The sequence below is a fragment of the Phasianus colchicus genome, chromosome 2, assembly GCF_987193195.1.
Source record: "Phasianus colchicus chromosome 2, bPhaCol1.hap1.1, whole genome shotgun sequence".
NCBI classification, from domain to species: Eukaryota; Metazoa; Chordata; class Aves; order Galliformes; family Phasianidae; genus Phasianus; species Phasianus colchicus.
In genome coordinates this window covers 6,665,449-6,686,021 of record NC_143437.1, presented here as the reverse complement: position 1 = coordinate 6,686,021, position 20,573 = coordinate 6,665,449, and the positions used below count along the sequence as shown (strand labels likewise).

The 20,573-nt window shown below is 41.2% G+C and overlaps 1 protein-coding gene across 6 annotated transcripts in view; it reads right to left on the bottom strand.

Annotated features, from left to right (window-relative positions):
• The window catches only part of LOC149918833 (uncharacterized), a 284,012-nt gene that overhangs the window by 166,318 nt on the left and 97,121 nt on the right, over nucleotides 1–20,573 (bottom strand). For all 6 annotated transcript variants that reach the window (XR_016463846.1, XR_016463848.1, XR_016463847.1 and 3 more), the window contains one exon: nucleotides 19–134. Coding sequence is in view for 2 of the 6 variants with exons in the window: in XM_090134654.1 (XP_089990780.1) it covers nucleotides 19–134 (116 nt within the window). In the remaining 4 variants the exon portion in view is untranslated. The remainder of the gene's footprint in view (nucleotides 1–18; nucleotides 135–20,573) is intronic.

Here is a 20,573-nt window from a genome sequence, read left to right as displayed (position 1 = left end):
AAGACAACCCAGACTTACAGTGATCATGCTTTCCTTTTGCTGCCCAGTACAACTGGAGAGGAGTCACCAGGTTGGAGGGCACAGTCCCACTTTCATCCATGCAGATTTCAGATGATCTCCCGTTTCTCCTCCACCTGCATCATAACAAAACACATGCAGGTGGAAATATTGAGCTCGCTGTCCTCAAATGACATCATTAATTACAATGGCACAACATCAAAATTTAAATAGTCCTGAGACCAGGGCCTAAAAATAGGCTCTTTTACATGCTTCACCCTTTAGAGAATCAATCATAAAATCATAGAACAGCTTAGGTTAGAAGGGACCTTAAAGCCATTCTAAGTCCAACCCCTGCTGGCTGCCCTGGGCCCATCCAACCTGGCCTTGGGCACTTCCAGGGATGGGGCACCCACAGCTCTGGGCAGCAGTGCCAGGGCCTCACCAACCTCTGAGTAAAACATTTCCTCCCAACATCTAACCTAAATCTCTTCTATTTTAATGTCATCCCCCCTTATCCTATCATGATCAGAACATGTAAAAAGTTGATCCCCTCTTGCTAATAAGCTCCCTTTGAGTACTGGAGGGCTGCAATGATGTCTCCCTGGAGTCTTCTCTTCTCCAAGTTAAACAAGCCCAATTCTCTCAACTAGGGCTGGCCCCTCACAAGGGCAGAGTAGAGGGGGACAATCCTCTCCCTCTCCCTGTTGCAACCCAGGATACAATTGGCCTTCTGGGCTGCAAGCACTCACAGCTGCCTCATGTCCAGCTTTTCACCTACCAGGACCCCAAGTATTTCTCCCACATACCTGGGATTGCCCTGACCTAAGTACAACATATTGCACTTGGCCTTGTTGAACCTCATTAGGTTCATGTGAGCACGCTTCTCAAGCCTGACTCATTCTTCCTCTGAATGGTAGCCCCTCCTTCTGTCTGTCATCTTATCAACTGCACCACTCAGCTTGGTGTTATCTGCAAACTTGCTGAGGGTGCACTCAGTCATTGATAAAGATGTTGAAAAGCACCAGAAGCTGAAGCTCTTTTTTTCTTTTTTTTTTTTTCCTTTTTAAATGTAGATGGAACTCCCCCAAGAAGAGACTTGGGTCAAAGAAAACTCACATCAGCATCAGCCTCCTAAAGGCACAAATGGGCCTGAAGTGCCCCAATATGGGCTTTATCTGTGACTCAGAACCCTTAGAACCACCTGCCCTCAGCAGACAGATTAATGGACTGACTGTCCCTCTCACCCTAGCCCCGTCTCCTTGTTGTGCCCCATGTCACCCTGTAGGCCCTTGTTGCTACCCTATGGCCCAGCTTGGGGACTTCACCCTGCAGAGGTGGCCACTGCCTCCAGCTCATATTGGTGGAGCAGCCTTTGTCTGCCATCCCAGCACTATGTAAGGTGACCCCACAGACCTGGGGCATGTCCAACAGCTCCAAGTAACTCAATAGACCCTACAGGAGAGTGTGGCCCAGGAAAGAAGAGAGAAGAGGGGCTGACACTGTCATGGAAAATTAAGCTGTGCTATCTTATGCCAGAAACTGAAAACAAAGAAAAAAAGTAGTTATTATAAGTCTTCCACTCTACAGAGATTATATCCAGCAAGTTGCCTCTCTACAGTTTGATTAGGAAAATTTAGAAGGTCACAATAGAGCACAGCATTTGCAAACTGGAAATGAATCAGCTTTACAGCAAGGGCTACAAATGCCTTGTTGAAGCAGCCAGTCTTTTTTGCACCTAAGACACGAGAAACTATGGGTGGACACATGGAGTTTTATGCCTGTAAAGTGTTTTCTGAGCTAGCATAATTATATTTGAAGTTGTAGCATGATATAAACTGCTTTTAAGCCCCATAAAAAGCTTGTGGTGGTCTGCACAACAAATCTCTCTAGTGCCATAAGCCAGGTATTAGTAAAGAAAAAATGTTTTGTTTTAACCTTTCCCATCGAATACTCCAAAAGTTAATCAAAATCACCCACTTTTTTTCCATATGCATTTTTAATGTCGAGGACACGTCACATGTCATGGGAAAAAATCTGCTGTCACAAATTTCAACTCGTTCTGGTTAAGGGCTATTTCTCTAGGAAGAAGGGCCCCAATGGTGTTGAAAAAATACCTAAATATAGCCACGTGCAATAGTGAAGTTTGCTCCTATTACTTCAGACTCCTGGGATCAAGACATCAGGTTAGTCATAAACGTTCTGTGACGTTACGTTTTCCAAAGACACCACAGTAAAATATGAATTTATGAAGATCAGAAAACCCCAGCAGACAGAACTGAATCTTTAGGTTAGCAGAGGTAATTTCTGTGATATCATTTTATTAGCCTCTTACTATTTTATAGCTCAGTAAGCAATGAAGATCCAAACAGAAGGAGTAACTCCACATCAGAAAGGATTTTATAAGGAACTGCGTGAGCAATACAGAAAAGGAACACCAATTACACAAAGCTAAGTATGACAAACTCAGCCGTCCCTATCTTTTTTTTTGCAACTGTACATCTTCCCATAAAGCTTCTAAGTCAAAGACAGACAAAAGAGAACTTGCAAAGGATCGTGTCGTGACTTGGCAAGCTTTTCAGCTTAAACAAGAGATGAATGGCGGAGGCAAAATACACAAAACAAATACAACCATAGGGGCAGTAAAAGGTGTCATAAAGCTGGGACGTGCTCTTGTGGATGGGACAAAGATCCACTCCATTGCCACAGGTGCGAGAGGGCATGCTCTGGTGGGAGCTCACAGCTGATGGACAGCAATGGTGCAGAGGGGCTGCACAACTGGTACTGGGAAGGGTCATTTTGCTGCAGGTAATCTGTCCAAGGTCCCACTCTGCTCCTGCCACTGCAGCCCCGCAGGCGGCCACCCAGGATGTGCTCCTTGTCTTTGAAAGACAGTCACCAAATAAAGATGCTATCTGACCAGCAGTTAACAACCAGCTTGTTAGTTAATAGCCTGAGGGAATCTGAGGGCGTTCTATGCTCTAATACTCTGTTCATTAACTGTGGTAACAACCAATTTCAAGGTGATTATTGCTATTATAAGCTATGATCAATTTTTTAAACATGATTCCATTTTTTTCCCAGCCTAAAGCTGGAGCATTAGAGCAAGGGGAGCAGCTGTGTTGAGAATTAGACTTTTCCCCAGATTAATATCTGATTTTCCATCAAAGAGAATACAGGACACATTCTGTTAGGTTTCTAATTGTTTCTACCATAAACCTCCACCACACTGAAATACGATCTCTAATAATTTTTAGTTTGAACTTCCTATCCATAATCCATCTGACTAGATGGTCCTCAGCAAAAGCCGTTAAAGCAATTTGTTTCACTTACGTAGAGGAATAAATCAGTGCTTAATTATCTGTGGTTTATTATTAACAGCGCTGGTAAGCTGACCATATGCCATGACTTCATCTTTTCACACAGAAAAATGAGAATATACTGATTGTTTTTATTATGTCTTTCAACACTCAGTCAGCGGTCCAATGAAATTAAGACAGAGAGTTTTGCAGTGTTGCTCAATGACAGATAGCATTATGCTACGTATCTTTGCCCTTGCTTTTAGGATTAACCTTTATATGCATGTTACAGGGAATACTTGTTAACATCTTTCACTGCGGAAGATGTAATTACATAAATTAGGTTGTTTCCAGGAGATGTATGGGATGTATCATAGAGCTTTCAAAACATGGCATACATTCAGCTCCGGAGTACTTGAGATACGGTATGCATTTATTGTAAAGACCAGAAAGACACACCTTCCTGATTTTTCAAACTTAATTGAGTCCACGCTACAAAGCCTTCTGAATTCAGAACAGTACCAAATAACACGGGTTTTGATCCGCTGCCAGGGCAGCCTTCCACTCCTTAGTAGAAGTGGCGGCAACATAAAACTTTCTTGAAAACATTACAGATTGATGAACTGCTTTGGAACGAGTCCAGCTGCCCAGACTTTCTCCACTCCAGATAGACCCAACATGAACCAGAGGTTCTGTGAGATGCAGGGCCTGAGCCACAGTGGCAGGCAGAGGCACAAACTCAATTGAGCGAATAGCAGGTGTTTTACATTTGTTGAAACAGGAGCAGAGATCCTTCAAACTCAAAGCCAGCTATGAAGTTGTTCCCTCTTGGGAACAGGAAAAGACTACCTTGTACCCAGCAAGCTTATAGGGAAAGCTAGGGAATGGAAGTTTAAATAGAAACATCAGACATGCTGAGGAGATGCAATGTGCCCATTAGCCAATAAGGTCAAGGGTATCAGCAGGTTCACATGAAAAGTCCACACAGGAGCCTGTCCACTTGCCATCTGCGGGTCAGAATCAGCCTGCGGAGAGTCTCCCTCCCTGCTCCAGGGCTTAGTGGGCTTTGGTGGACAGTCTCCCACACAGAAGCCAAAGCATCATCCTTACCCTTTTGTGCCCATCTCTTCTACGCCAGGCAGCTGAGAGCCCTGGGCAGGGTGGGATTCACCTGACAGCCAACTCCTTTTTGGGAAGGAACGGTATTTATGGACCTTAAAGAGACCCTAATGGCAAACAGGGGGGCAAGACCACTCTCCTTACATCCTACTTAGAGCACTACTTGCTTAGGTCAAACTACAGATTAGGAAGTAAAAACAAAAGCTCTGCAAATCCACCACTTCTCCTGAGATGATGGAAAGAGACGGGAGTTCATTTCAGCACGGAAAATGGAAGTTTTTTATCTGAACTTTCTCAAAACCTTAGAACTAATTTGGTGCTACATCCCCAAATATGGGAAGAAGGTGTGATGAAATCCTATAGCTCTGGGAAAACCATTCCATTTCACACATTTTCTGGCTGTCTGTTCCCTACACCTCCCAAACAAATCCCACCAGCTTACTGCATCTCCAATGCGAGAGCCAACATCAAGAGGAACAGGAACCACATCCTTCTCCTCTAAAACCCTTAGGCTCCCTTGTCCCATGGCTGTGTAGAAGAAACTATAGTGCTGCTTCCAACTCATTCACTCCCATGTCACCAAACAGAGATCCTTCATCTCCCTCCTTGATGTCCGTTTCATGGTGTACTCAGGTGGAACCATACTGACAACATGCTCCCTTCTCAGAGTTGGAGTGCAATGACTGGTTAAGCCTGAACCAGCACCCAAAGGAGTTGCTCTCCTTGTTAACACAAGGTTGGTGGAAGGGACATCAGGGCAAACACCAGGACTGTTTGTACAGCTAAGGTTCTTGCTTCTCCAGAGAAGGGCTGATTTTCTCCTCTTCTCCCTCCTCACAACACCAGGCAGTTGCTCACTCTGAGCTCCCTGGCCCCAGAGGGGTCACCACTGAATTTACTTGGTTGTTTCCAGATCTGAAGCAACAACATTCCCTCCCCAGATAGGATTCTGTGAATGAAACATCTCTGATAGGGCAGGAGTGAATGCAGCTAATTTCTTTTTGCTTTCTCAGGACTCCTAAGCTCTCCACATGCAGTATTATCTGTCTACCTATGGCCAGATTTACACACAGAGGGCTGCAGAGACATGTGCAAACCACTGCTTTTGCAACAGAAAAGGGGCAGAAGATGGACAAAACATTTACACTCTCCTCGCTGTTTTTTCCCCACCCTACATTTCCACACTCAGGTCAGGGACATGATTGTTCTTCTCGTCCTCAGGACAGCAATATTCCAATCAGCCCATGCAGCCACAAAGCTTTGAACCAGACCTCTTAAATCAGTGTTCTAATCAGGATGTAGATGAACAGCCATGTGCATTGACATCTAAAATCTCTGTACATCCAGGCTGTTTGCTGTCACAAGTCATTCATTTGAGGCTTCTGCAGAGACTTAAAGAACCATTTGCAACTTATTCTGTTGCTTTTTTTTTTTCCCCTTCTTAATTGGCTCTGGATAAACTCTCACTGCCTAGGCAACTCCAGGCTTGTGACAAGGGGAGGAACAAGTTAGCTTTGTCTCTGGGCTTTATTTTTGGACAGGAAGGCAAGATGCAACACAAACTTGCTGCCCGAGTAGCAACAGGTCTGAATTTGCAGGAGAGTGGTAAACCATCAGCCCTTTCCAATTTGTTGATAAGATCTCAATTGAAGGAAAGAACACAATTCAACACCGGTAAAAAATAACTTCAACAGTGCAGCCAGATCATCCAAGGATCTCAAATGGCAAAATGAAAGGGAATGAAATACAGCACGCTAAGGCGTGAGATCCTGTAGGAGGTCCTTTACAGGACACGGCTAAGCTGAACAATAAACTGAGACCAGATCATCACATGGCTTACCTCAAGACTCTGCATCTCCAGGAAAACCAGTGTATGTTGGACCCAGCAGAGCATTTAAACATTTCCACTCCAAACCAGCATTACAAACAAGACCTAGAGGTAGGATCTGTTCAGGAGAGAGGAAAGGGATCTGTGTGTGACACAAAGAGGTATTATCCCTAGTGTCAGGTGTGTGCAGACTGTTTTATTCCTTCCAAAAACCGTCCGCTACCCATTATTGTTAAATACTTCACAGATCTTTTAATCATCACATTCATCAGCTGTTGGATTTCATCTCATTTTCCATGGCTATTGGCACCCCTGGGTAGTACTACCCACTAATGGCAGCAGCATGTTGCTCTCAAGCTGCCAAGCGCTGCTGGCCAGCACCCTAAACTTTGGGGTGTTTCTTCCCTCTGGCAGAATGCACAGTTTCCAGTGTAATCAGGTCATCCATGAACAAGAGAAAAAGAGAAACAGAGGCTGTTAACACATAGATATATAGGAGCGATATATCAGCAAAGAAAGGGCGCTTAGGCCAGTTCCTCAGCTGGTGCAAATCACTGGATCATCAGTGCAGACCACAAGGCTACCTGATTCATGGCAGCCTGAGACCTGGTCTTAATTTTCCTCAACCCAGCTTCTATGATTTACACTTGTGCTGAGCAAATGACACAGGGTGTCAAACGCTATCAAGCTGATTGATACTGTAAACCAGGAATAAACGTGCACAAAATACAAAGGCAGTGAAGAATCAGGCCCTGTGTATTCATGAACAGCCATCCTTTGCCTGGGACAGAGCTGATTCTCTGCTCCACACTTCCAAGTGCTGGAAACTGCTTGGTGTCATCTCTGCTCCTACTGACCACCCTCAGAGGAGTCTGTTTCTCTTTTCTTCTCTCACCCCACAAACTGCCTTCTTATACTCTTGTCCACAGAAAGATATTTTACAAAGGAATCTTCTAAACCTTCTCTTTTATGCAATGGGCCAAATCCTGCTAAGAGCTGAGCCTTTGCCAGCCCCATGTAATCAGATTTGGCCTTCCTTCCTGCACAGAGAGCATACAAATGTGAAGGTGGTTTGTAGCATATCCTTGCAAAGCATGCCCTTTGGTTTGTGAGAGCATCTGCCAGCCAAAAAGAAAATCACCTCTGGTATTAGGCTGAAAATCCCTTATCTGGTAAAATTCCACATGACAACACTTAAGTCAGCGTAGATGGAGCCATTTACTCCAGGTGAGTATCTGGCCCACTATGTACAGACTCAGCTCCTAGCAGCCACAGATCCACTAACTCTTCTCCCACTTCCTAGCTATCCTCTGATCAGCTTGCTTGGGGCTCTTTTTCCTCCTACAGCAAAGCTTGCTGAAAGTGCCTCAGTTCCAGGGCACTCTCTTTGAAATATGTCTTAGCTTCCAAGGGTAATGAACTCTTTTATAATAAACGCCTCGCTATAATATGAACAATACTTGGCTTCCAGGAACTGCCTTATAATTACACGGCTTGGTATTGCATGTCAGAGGTTTGCTCCATCTTTAATATTTTATGAAGAAATTCAGATTCTGACAGTAAAAGTATTTAACCCAGAGGACCTAGAACCCTGACTATTATTTTGTAAAGTAGCCATCCTGCTGCACTTTTGTGCACCACCATTATCCCTGGTGCATACTCACACTCTTTGATACTCTCTAAGTAGACACAACCACATGCTGTCCAGATGGAAACCTGGCTGCATCATTATATTATATTGAAATAACCCAATACCACCTGTTTCTGCTGGGGTTTCTGCCAACGTTTTCCCATAAAACATTTATTTTGCTAATATTTTAGTTGGTCACCACAGAAGGACACTTGAAGCTAAAGATTTACCATGTGTGCAGCCACAAGAAAAACCCTTTGGGAAAAAAAAAAAAAAAAAAAAAAAAGCAATGAAGCTCAAGAACAGCTAGTGCCTATTGTTTAAAATGTGGATGTTCACCTAGGCACTGTGTAAGAACACTCTATAGAGACCACAAACCAAACACAGGTTTTGGCAACATTCATCAAGAATTAGCATAACTGTGTTGATACTCACCTCTCATATAATTAAAAAAAAAAAAACAACAACCTCTCGTGTGGAGTGGAACTAATATACAATAACACTAATGAAAACCTGTGGTTTTTTTCTTTTTTCATATTAGCCTGTGATGTTATAGAGCTACCACTCTCATCTGCCTCCTCTCACTAGATAAAACTGGTTATTCCTCAGCAATTTTGTAGAAAGCAGAGCCATTACAATTTCCAGCCTACCGGGGATGCTCAAAGTATATATTAAGTACCCTATAAAAAACAAGAGGATTGGATCTCTGATCTGGATATTACATTTTTAGAGATATTTTACTTAAAAAAAAAAAAAAAAAAAAAAGGCAAGAGCCACTTCATTTACCAAAAGCATTGGATAAAAATCTCCCTGGCATGTGGTCACTCTGGCATGTGATCAATCTGGCATGTACCCTTGATTTTTCAACGTTGATCTCCGTACAAAAGGCCAAGATGTAGCCGTGCATCACACAAATAGTTTTATCTCATATGCAAAGTTTTTTGTGGAAAAAATAAGAATTAAGAATTACCAATCTATTCACAGGGCATTGTTTATTACTATCCCATTTTAAAAGTTTCTGTGTTACAAAGAGAGAAGTAACAATGCCATGTAACTAGAGTGACCAACAGAATGCCACAAATATTGAGCAGTAAACCAGCAATAGAAAGTGATTCCTAAAATGCAGTATGTCAAACAGACATGAATTATTTGGCAAATAGGGGGCAATAGAAATATCAATAGAAATAAGGGTATGATCCAAAAAAACAAAAACTGCAAACAAGGAGAAAGTGCATACTAATGTGGAAATTCACATCAACAAATGAGAATCTCTGCAGCTGGATGAAAGCTATCTTACAAGAGGGAGAAAGAACAAGTTGGAAAATACAGAAAGGTGATAGTTTTGTTGGAAACATTAATTGAGATATCAGACTGGAAATGTAATGGATGAAAGACCGTGGTGAAAAAAAATTAAAAAGGGAAGTGGCTAAAACCAGCTTCAAGTTCCCTTGCTTGGATCAGCTCTAAATTTAACCCCAGCCATTTTTATTACATCTGAGAAACAGAATATTTTTCCAGGTTGTAAAAGAACAGTACAAGAATTGAAAGACAAAGGGATCAGCCATGAGTTTGGCCCCGTTTTGTTTGTTCCTTTTTCCATTTTGTCTTTGTTCCGCATTCTGTTCCCAATAAAACCAGCCATTTATAACCAAATCCCTGGCTGATGGCACACAAGTAATTTAAATTTTTGCCTATTTTTAAAAGCCAACTTATAGCCTGCAATCATTACAGTAATTGATTAAATATCACAAGCAAAGCAAAGTACCTATTTGACAGCTTCTATTCATGGTCACATACCTTCCCTGAAGACAGATAGTTATATAATTAAGCGATCCATTTCTCTGCATATATGCTATATACAAAAGAAACTGACACACAATGAATCCTGCTAAGCTTTTGTTCAACACATGAAATAGTGGATAATCCCCTTTTTTATGAAAGCACTTGACCTTTAAATTGATATCCCCCCCAAAAAGATGGTAATCACTGCTCAAAGAGATATTGAATGTGCTACTGCTAATCCAAAAGATCATTGCCCATTAGTCATTATTAGATTTTTTTTGAATCTGAAGGTGAGCATTTGATTATAACAAAGAGAAAAAGCAAATACTATTTAGGTTGCCATGAATGCCTATGTTTTTCCCTTTGTAAATCACAGTGACAATCAGAGTTATATGACTGACTGTAACATGAATATCATTTACGAATTTGATCCCTACTCAGAGAGCAGCTTTAAAAGCCTTGAATGACATAAAGCAAGATTATCAGTGACAGAGCTTTTAAATATTATACATGTTGCCTGTATCACAGGTATCTTTCTTTAGAAGCTGATGAGTGTTATTCTTTTGTATAATACATTGGTAATGTTTATTTTTCTATGTTTGGAAAAACCATATGAAGTATGTTTAAATGCAGCAGATAAACTGCACAGCCTCCTGGAAAAGAAAGATGTAAAAAGCTGTTTTTTCCTTTTATTGCATTTTAACAGTTTCCCTGCTTGCTTTACACGGCATCACGAGTCATATACTGCAGCCCCCAGGCACAGGCAGCAGTGTGCCTGGGCAGCGTGAATGTGAGCACAAGTCAAGGGACAATGATGTGCATCCCTCTTTACTTTGTAGGCTGCATCCTGATACTGCTTCAGTTCTTCCCTCAATAGGATCCCTATTGGAAGAGATATCACTAAATGGGAGCAAGTTCAGCAGGGCCCACTGACATAGTCAGGGCTTGAGACCCTTGTCCTGCAGAGACAGGCTGCGGGACTTGGGCTTGTTCAGCTCCAAGGGACCCAACAGCCACCTCTGCCACTAATGGGCTGCCATCGAGACAATGATTCCAGGTTTTGGCAGTTCTATAGCTAGAGATTGAGTTGGGAAATAAGGAGAAAAAAAAGTACTAAAAAAATCAGACTATGCTCCTTAGCCACTATGTGTTGATCTTGCCAACCCCTGCCTCCAAAATGGACTAGGTGATGCTTAAAGGCTCCTTCCAACTCTAAGAATTCCATGATTCTATGATTTCTTAAAACAACTGCTAGGTATGACCATCTCAAAGATACAGGTAGTGTGCATGTTGTTTTAAGATCCTAAATGCAACCACCCAATCCCAGATTTATCCTATGTCGTTACCTAAAGTGCAAGTTTAATTGTCCAGGGCCTCACCTATCTCCTACAGTCCCCTCACAGGAGCAAGCAGTTTCAGAGTGATCCAGTGCGCATAAGAGAGGAATCACCTTCTAAAAGCAGATTTCTCCCCAGTGGCTGAATGAGAAACGGGGACTAACAGCCCTTCCTGGCTCTTCTCAGGCAAGCAGCTTTTATCAAACAAGGATGAATCCAGACCTCGATCTGAAAACACTGAGAAAATGGATACTAGCCAGTGAACAGTGAAACATTAAAGTATTTAATTTAGCCTTACTTACAGTATCATTTTACAACAAGCTCTATATTCTGTATTCCTTCACTACGTACGGTTTCCTACACAAAATATATAAACAAGAGCAGATCAGAAACTGTATTCTTACAGTAAAAAGCTCCTCTGAGCAGAAAATTGAAAAATCTTTATGAAGAAAAAAAAAACCAACATCACAGTACGCTTTTATACTTGTTTATTTTAAGCCTTTTGAACTGCATGGCTGTTTCACAAAGGTATGTGTGATGGATTACCCATTGTTTTTTTGCATTAGAGCTTACATTTAACATTCTTGGGCTTGCAATAAAAATAATTAGGAAATTCTTTTCATAAAAGAAGACAAACTAGATAACCTTAAAGGTCTGGCCTTTATATCTGGTAATCTGACACTTTTCAGGCCGTCCCTTTCTACTCAAATACTCTTCACGACTGTTTGGCTAATGCCTGTGTCCAGGCACGCATCCATCAGTCAGATTCTGTTTGGTCAGACCCTCTGCCACATTTATATGCAAGACCTGACACCTGCCCAGCTGTTGTTTGTAACCCATAAGGCAGAACGCAGCACATCCAAACGTGACTCAGATCTCCTCCAGGATATCTTCTGCTCCATCCCTCCCAAGCCCTGACTTTAGGTTGTGCTGAAGCACTCCCCATCTGCCAGATCTCTCTGGGTCATGCAGAGTGGGCAGTGCCATAGGCTGCCTCACACAGAAGCCAAATTCCTCAGTAGCTGCTGGCAGTTGCAGTGGACCCAGTCCTCCACTTACAGACGACAGTAACTTGCTGAGCACCTTCACAAATGAAGGGAGGGAGGCAGGCTCTGACAGGGGGCCAGCATGTCTGCTACAGGTGACCTACAGATGGCTCTTATCACTGAGGAAAGGTAGAGACTGTACAGCCAGATCAGCTACCCCTCCTTAAACAGCCAAAATTCCGTTACACTATCTGTGTCCCAGGGCAGGAGGACTGGCTGTGCTCATACTGCACAGGGTTTGTTAGATACTTCAGAATTTTACTTCCTGCTTTTGAAAAGACCTGGCAATCCTCACACAAACGAGTTTCCTAAATGAAGCACTATTGCTATGTAAGAGCAAAATCTAGTGAAAGATTTAAGTACAAAGACAACACTGTGATTCCAAATCGAGGTATTTTCCCAATAGAGCTGAAATTTTCCCCTCGCATCTAAAGCTCTGCTTCTGGGCCTGCGTAGGCCTTCCCCATTCAGAAGCTCAAAAACCCTCTGAAAGCCATGGAAAAAAGCCACCAGACATTTTTCTGGACTCGTAATGTTAATTTGCTGCATGAAAGGTAATCAATATCCAGAGATCCAAAGAGCACCTGGCACCATTTTGCTACAGCTGTTAAGAGTTCACCTTGAGGACAAAGCCTAAGGTGAAAGATCCCACCATCATTCGAAAATGACAAATATTTGTTACATAGCCTCTTTGCAGAACTAATCATGACTGTAATTGCTCTGCGCTGGCTCTCTTTGCTCTCTCTTGAGCAAGAGAGCTTTTTGTCTATGGCCTTGCCCAGGACCCTAATCTTGTAGAGCTTCTTGCCTACCTCCTCCCTTCATGATATTCTTCATAACTTTTTGTGTAATGTTTCTGTGGAAAACTGCTGCCACACAGACCCTGGAGCAGCTGATGAAGTAGGTTTCTGTAAGACACCTATAAATAAAACACTAATCTTATTTCTTTGGTGACCTCACCGAACCAAGATTTCCAGGACTAAAAATTTGCTTTAGCAAACGACATCATTGATTATCATTACTGAGGGCATAACCCAAAAATGGGTAAGTTTATGAACAAAATATTAGCACCTCTGTTATTTATTGTTTGCAATCGCTTGCTTTACAACACTAGCTTAGACTTCACAAACATCAGGTCAGTTTTTGCCTACTAGAAGAGCAGAAGTTGTCATTTTCTGTATGACATGAAAAGGCACTGGAGAGATGGAAGAGGTGTTTCAAAAACTTCCACAGAAAAGGAAAAAAAGAGAATCTGAAACAACATTTTAGTTTACAAATCCCTACGACAAATGTCTCCGTATTTCATTATTTTATCCATAACATTTCTATAAGTTTACTGTTACATCTTTCTTCAGGTACAGATTGCTCTTGCTTAGATCCTGAACTCCTAAGAGTCAGATCCCTTCCAGCTCATAGCCACAAACACACAATGAGTGGAATATGGAAACAAGAAAAGCAGGCGTGCAAGCAGTCACAGTAAGAAGCACTCATTAAACTCTTCTGAGTGAGCAACTCAGATGCTGAAAACACTCACAAACACTGTTTTGTTTGGAGAAATCAGCAGAATTGAGAGATAATGATGATGTTTTAAATCATCATCTACATGAAAGGTACATTTATCTGTGCATACAGCTGGGTTCCTTTTTATTTTTTCAACTGCACCTCACTAAGCTGAGATGTAGAATTATGTGCAGTGATATGAAAAAATAGTCGTTTCCTGTTCAAAATCCCCAAAGAGACCCTTTGCATTTAAGAGCAAAATAAAATCACCCAACCATGTTAATTTATTATTTACACCAGTTATTCAGATATTTCTCTGTTTGCAGAAAAGAAAAAATAAACATAGCTTTGTTTTGATGCTAAAACACTTGGAAAACTTAACTGAGAAAACACAGACTGAATAATATTCCTGTCTACATTCTGATATCACTCTTGGTTTGGTTTAAAATCAGACCTTCTGTGACAAAAAATGTCATGTTTTTACAGGAGAGACAATGATGCTAAGGAAAGGATTGTTAATTTTAAGGAATAGGGAGTTTTCCAGTCCAGATCTGTAAGACTGTCTCATTTTCCTCCTGTGCTTAACAAACAATTCCTAAAATAAATAAATAAATAAATAAACTCCTCCCACAACCTTCAGATCCTAGATACTTGACATTGAGTGGGATTAATCCATTTTTGGTGATGCCTTTTCTCTTTATGCTGACTTAAACTAGTCTAAACAAGTTGCTTAGGTTGCCTACCTTTTCAACAGCTAAAGCTGGAGGAAGAAATCCCAGCCTGAATTGAGGAGAAGGTCAAATCCAACTGGCAACCAAAGACAGTAACAACACCAAATAGAACACAAATAAGCAGGGTTTGCAATATATCTATACAAATAGGCAACATCACTATGCTTGCCACTTACATAGCCCTCCAGCTACTATATCTTGGCATCTAAACCTGAGCTGGATCACTACTGGAAATCTTAGCTTTGTATTTGCAGAACAGATGAAAAGGACAAGCAGATAATTTCAACAGCACACAAAATGCAAAAGCAAAAAATAAGTTAAATTCTTGGTTCCCACTGATGTTCAGCAATAGCAGAGCTCAGCATGACTGAGAAAGATGTGACTGGAGGTAGTCAGCAGTGTTGCTGCAAGGTCCAGCCCTTCATAACACACACAGAAAGAGCAGCATAAACCGAGGACAACCTTGTCCTTATGTAGATAACAGCAAACAGGTCTTGCTTTCTAAATTCCCCTCCAAGCAGTCTGCAGATTTAAAAGTTTGAGACAGAAATAGAACATAAAACAGTTTCCCCAGCCCCAAAACAAGGATTTTTCCATCAGATCATCACTCTTCATCCTCCTCCAAATCCTGCTTGCTTGATTACTTCTTCCATAACTACATTGGGTGTTTTAATTTCGAACTATGGAAACACTGAGCATACGTGCATACATGTGCACCACAGATACATGCAGCCCAATACCAACAACCCAATGCCATATCAGGACTAAGAGTACCAAAATATGCAGTTGTTCCAATAGCAAATAATGCTGATAACATTAACCCTAGATCAGTGGCTCTGTGATAAAAATCATTAGTCTGGCTCCAATGATCCAATCCGTAGTTCCTTGAAGGTCAACAGGAAGACAGTAACAAAATTTTAAAAGATAGGGAACTCTAAGAGCACTTTTAGAGGCCTCTAAAGATGCAGCCTCAGGTTCCTTCTGACCATCAGATGGCTCAGAGTAAAGAGATCCAACTATGGAAACACAGGTTTTACAAAAGGTTTTGTGGAATGAAAACTGGATACCACTCTTCTCATAAAACAAGTTAAATTAAATCCAGAGAAGCTACTTACTGTTATTATTACTGTATTATTTTATACAGCAGCTGGGATACGTAGGGCATCGCTGACAGCAGTGCCATCCACACAACAAAGGGGAGACACTGTGAAATGAAGGGTTCAGGATGCCACCAGAACAGAGAGATGCTGGAGGACACGGGTTGAAGGTTAACAGAATAAATGGGAAGCAAAAGACAGCTGAGGGTACAGAAGTACTCTAGGAAGTAGAGCAGGAAACAGAGCAATTACAGGAAATGCTCTGGATACAATATGAAATACTTATCTCTCTGGTTCTTCTCATGTTTCCACATAGACTCAGTAATCCAGACCAGGAGCCTTTGGTTTAGATGCTATTTAGGGCACAGTAATGAAAGCAGCTGATGTAAACTCTCCTGTAGCCTTGAAACACGATTATCATATGTAAGCAGAAAAAAAAATAAAAAATGTGGCACTTAAAAAGAGGTGCAGTAAGGCAGTTAAAGGCACAGTATAACTAGCCATGGATTGAAAATTGCTTCGTGTTAGTAGTTTCAAAGAGGATAATGATGCAGTAATGTTAATAATAGATCTATTAGGAATTCCCAACTGCAAATGCACAGCCGTATGCTCTTCTGCTCCTGCCAGGGCATTCTCAGCTGAAGAAGGTCTTCCCAGCTACACACACAGCCTTCCTCACATAGGGCAGGAAAGCATCCTCACAGGACATAGGTTATGTGATCTCTTTGAAGCATTTTACAGATAATCTTTTCCAGGGCCCAATCCAGCCCTTAAACGATAGTAGATAGTAGGTAATAGATGCAACATTACTGGGAAAGATCAGGAAACAAAGGTCCTTAGATGTGTTTATAAATGCATTCTCATAAATGGAAACACGCTTTAAAAATCTTCTGTCCTTTGGCTTTGAACAAAGAGCCAAGACTTCCCTCCACATCAACATGTACATGTCTGCAGAATTTGGGCTGACGTTACAACATACATGTGAACACACATGCTTAAGAGAATCCCATTTCTGACCCATTAGAACCTCCTTTATTCTGCAGGACCAAGCTCTCCCCTCAGCTATGCTGGTGTGCCACCAAAGTACTCAATCAAGCTCAGTGGCCACATACTGCTGTCATTACTAGTGCAATGCAGGAAACATATAGAGTGAAATGTTGCTCCCCACTCCCCTTTTGGAGAATTTATTAGCTTATTTATTGATGTGCTAGCTATGGGGCCAAGGCCGTCATGAACGCTTGTATGGAGTCAACACCTTTCTGTAACAGCAGGGTGAACGAGGAAATTCCTAGTTGTTAAACAGCCTACATCTGTAATACCAGACTAAAACAATCTCTCAAGTAAATGTATTCCTTGATCTAAAAACACACATTTCACATCATATGAATCAATTGTCTTCACTCTCCAAACACAAACGACTGTGTCCTACACTCATTTACAGTAGCGTTAATCCAAAGTAACGCCACCATGTCAGTTGAGGTACTCCAGATTTACACTGGTGTGAGTGAGAGCATTTGGCACCCAGTACCTATGGTTGTAGATCCTCAGCTGGTGTAGATCATTACAGTTCTTTCAAGTCAATGCCTCTGAAATTAATGTAGTTATGCTGATTTACACCAGGTGAGGATCTGCCTTGTGGTTTCTGGTTTTAAATTCTCTTCCTGTCAGCCATCTCATTCCAAAATGGTTTCAATAGACAACTTCTAACCAGAATTTCCTCTGCTATTTATAGGATTATCTCAAGAGTTTCTACGATAATCCCCATATTTCCATCTTTGTATCAGAGACTGTTCCAGGGTTGTATTACAGCCAAAATATTCACATATCCAGATGACACCGTTCCTTCCTCCTCTTTTCCCTTCCCTATTTGGGGTGATTATATGGAGGGAAATGGCTCTCATGGCCAGATCCTCAGCTGGCATAAATCAGCATAAAATTGACATTAGTGATTTACATCATTTAGCAACATAGAAGAAAAGACAAAAAAGGGGAAAAAAAATAGTTTTTACCAATGCAGTTTAAAATTAGTAACAGTTCTTTATAATAATATTGAAAGAATATTAAAATGTAACCCATATGTACACCTTTGATGTGTGTTTTATTGGCTCAGCTAGGCATCATTTCCAGCTTGGATTGACAAAGCTTCTTGCTGTTTTGTTTAATAAAATCCTCAGTGATTCTGTCCCTAAATAGTCCGTGCTTATTCAACATACTTCACCTCAGGTATACTTAAATTACAAAAACTAGGTCTTTCACTAACAAAATCTATTCTTTCAGTTTCACGCCTCCTTTTCATCCAGAAAAATGTTGAATTCAACCTGTTGAAATAGGTCAGGTTTAATAGAGTTTAAACTTGCTGTACAAAAATGCCACGGGGGATCTATAGACATCACTTCTCATTCACACTTCAGTAAATAATTTAACATACAATTTCCTATTGATCCATCTAGTCTTGCTCTTATCTGTCATTTCCTAATGCCCATGTCCATTTGCAAATATTTTATTCTTCTGCTGGAGAACCAGACTTCCTCTGTGCTGAGAGCAAGTCCTTGTAAACTAGCAGGATCTGCTCAGCTGTGATACCCTACACAAAGATCTTAATTAATAAAACAAAAATGTGGATCAAAAGAATGCTGCACACTCAGTGGAGAGAGTTGAAAAGTAGAATTCCCTGCAGAGACGGACTCAGAGCTGGTGCAATCCTTCAGAGAATCAAAACAATCTGCATCACAAGCACATCTTCACCCGTACAGAAACGCTTGCAGGAACTGCCACTTTCTACAAGTATATAAGTAAAAACAAAAGAAGCAGAGCTGACTATTGTGATTTCCATTTGTTAGACTTGACATCTTGACACTGTCTTTGGGGGGAGATCTGATAGCTGGTGGCAGAGAATTAAGTACGTAGGAGAAGCTACGCATTACGAAAGGCAATATTGAATGCAGACTCCTGCAGCTCTCACAGGTCAGCAAAATCAAAGACTTCCCCTACCTCCGCAACCACACACACAGTTCCTTCCCCAGGGCCAAACAGGTTGGACTGACATTAGGCACTCCTGGCCTAGAAATTAGTAGTTATATGTTCGTGGGGGGCAGAGGCTGGGAATAATGGCAGATCTCGTTTCAAATAAATATATTTCCTCCTTTCATTTCCCCTCAGTTTCCATGTAAGATAACAAACCAGGATATCTGTATTCAAAGTCCACATTAAAGATTTAATTTTGTCCAGTTTATACTCCTTGAAACCAGGTTATTGCTTTATCTTTATGGAGATGAATCCAAATTGAAAACAGAAAAACTGGAGAAACTGTGTGGATGCCAGATTAAGAAGAGCAGATATTTAAGTGAAAATAGCGTGGGTTCACACTTGCAGTCTCTTATTCAGCCTAAAGAGAAGTGAGCCAGTACCCTGTGAAGCTGACAAGGAACAGCCCACGTAGCGCTACGGAAAAGGCATCAGTGGTCTCATTCTTCCTCTTTCTGCTGTACCATCACAGGGTAAACTCATCTTCCTTTCACTTACTGGGACAAAGTCACTCGTTCTGCTGACCTGACTGGAGTGAAACTAGGGATAATTTGGCCAAAAAGGAAAAAGTAAAAAAAAAAAAAAAAAAGAAATGACACACAGCAGGATTAAGGATTCAGCCGTGGTTGCTTTCTGAAAAATGTGTAATGTGAGTCAGTAAGGAGGCGGAGCTCAATATGCAAAATTCAATGTCATTAAAGTAATAATATGTAACACAGTATAAGATAGATGACTTCATTTACAGGCACTTCTCCTTAGATGCTATTGGGTGGTTTGTTATATTAAGTAACGGGATACTAGGGATCAAAGTTTGAAATCACTAAAATGAATGCAGTGTGGAAGATGGGCAAGATAGAGTGATATTGCCATCTTAAGTGTTTGAGTCAAAAGAGTCTGCCAGAAAGGAGATCTCCAAAATTCCCTGTGAAATAGCTTGGGAAAAGTCTAGGCTGGAATTTGCAAAGTGTATGTAATTTTGATAGAACATGTCATCTATAAAAACATTGTGGATCAAATCTTGATCCCACTTCAGTTAGACAGGCACTGACATCAGGGGAGCCAAGAATTCATCTCATGATAAAGGCCTAAGGTAGACCAATAAGCAGAGTTGTTAAAATCCCACTCTTTGTGTTCAAAGAATCAAATAAAAAGCCTTCTTTTCTCTGAATCTAAAATTAGTTCTTGGAAATGCACATTCAAACGACTATGACTAGGTAGACTAAGAATTCATCTTCTAGTACTAAGTGAATAATTCATAACAAACATTACCTCAAGTTCTAATGCTGGGTCTTTCTACCGGTGAGCAATGAAGATTTGTCTGAATGTGTTTAGTTCCTGCCACTTCTTCTAGCAGGAGGCAATCACACAATTCATGTGGTATTCCTTCTACTCTCTGCTTGAATAAGCAGGTAAACATCAAAACACAAACCTGCATTAGGTCATTGGAATTGACCTCCCATTCATTAAACAAGGAGCCTGGATGGACTGGCCTTTTAATTTTCACACCTGAGGATTTCTGCAGCAGCTTAAGATTTTATCATGCTAAAGATTGCTTAATAGGAGAAGGGGTATTGGACAGAACATTGCTAAGTGAACAGCAAAATCTGTGTTCCCAATTTTTGGACTACATGCCCAAATCTGTTTTTAAGTAATCACTCATTCTTCAACACACTCATATAAACAAAACACAGAGCAGGAGAGAGATACATTCAACAACTCTCATACTTAAAATAGTCTTAAGAATAGTTATACCATTTATTGTAAGTGCTCAAAAGAGGTCACAGTGGAACAGAGGAACGAGGATGAACACAAACCTGAATGTCCAGATAGATCTTCCTCATTGTCAACAGCATTGTTGCGCCACAGCTTTGCTAGAATTCAGGAAGATCCAGCATAAATCCTCCTTCTTCCTCCACTATGCACTCTTGCAGATTTAGCAACAATGAGCCCAAAAAGCTTATGTTACTTGTGATTAGTTTGGGCTTTTGTTGTTATTTTGTCCCAGAGTAGGGTCTTGGACATTGAAAGACTAATAGATTGCACCCAAGCTACAGAAAGAAGTCTGTTAGCTCTGCAACGAGCACCTCCACGTGTCTGTGTACTTGGGATCCATGTCAGACAGGCTATGAAATGAGCACTGACACTGCCTTTGTCAGACAGATTTCAGATTAATTCCCACTGGC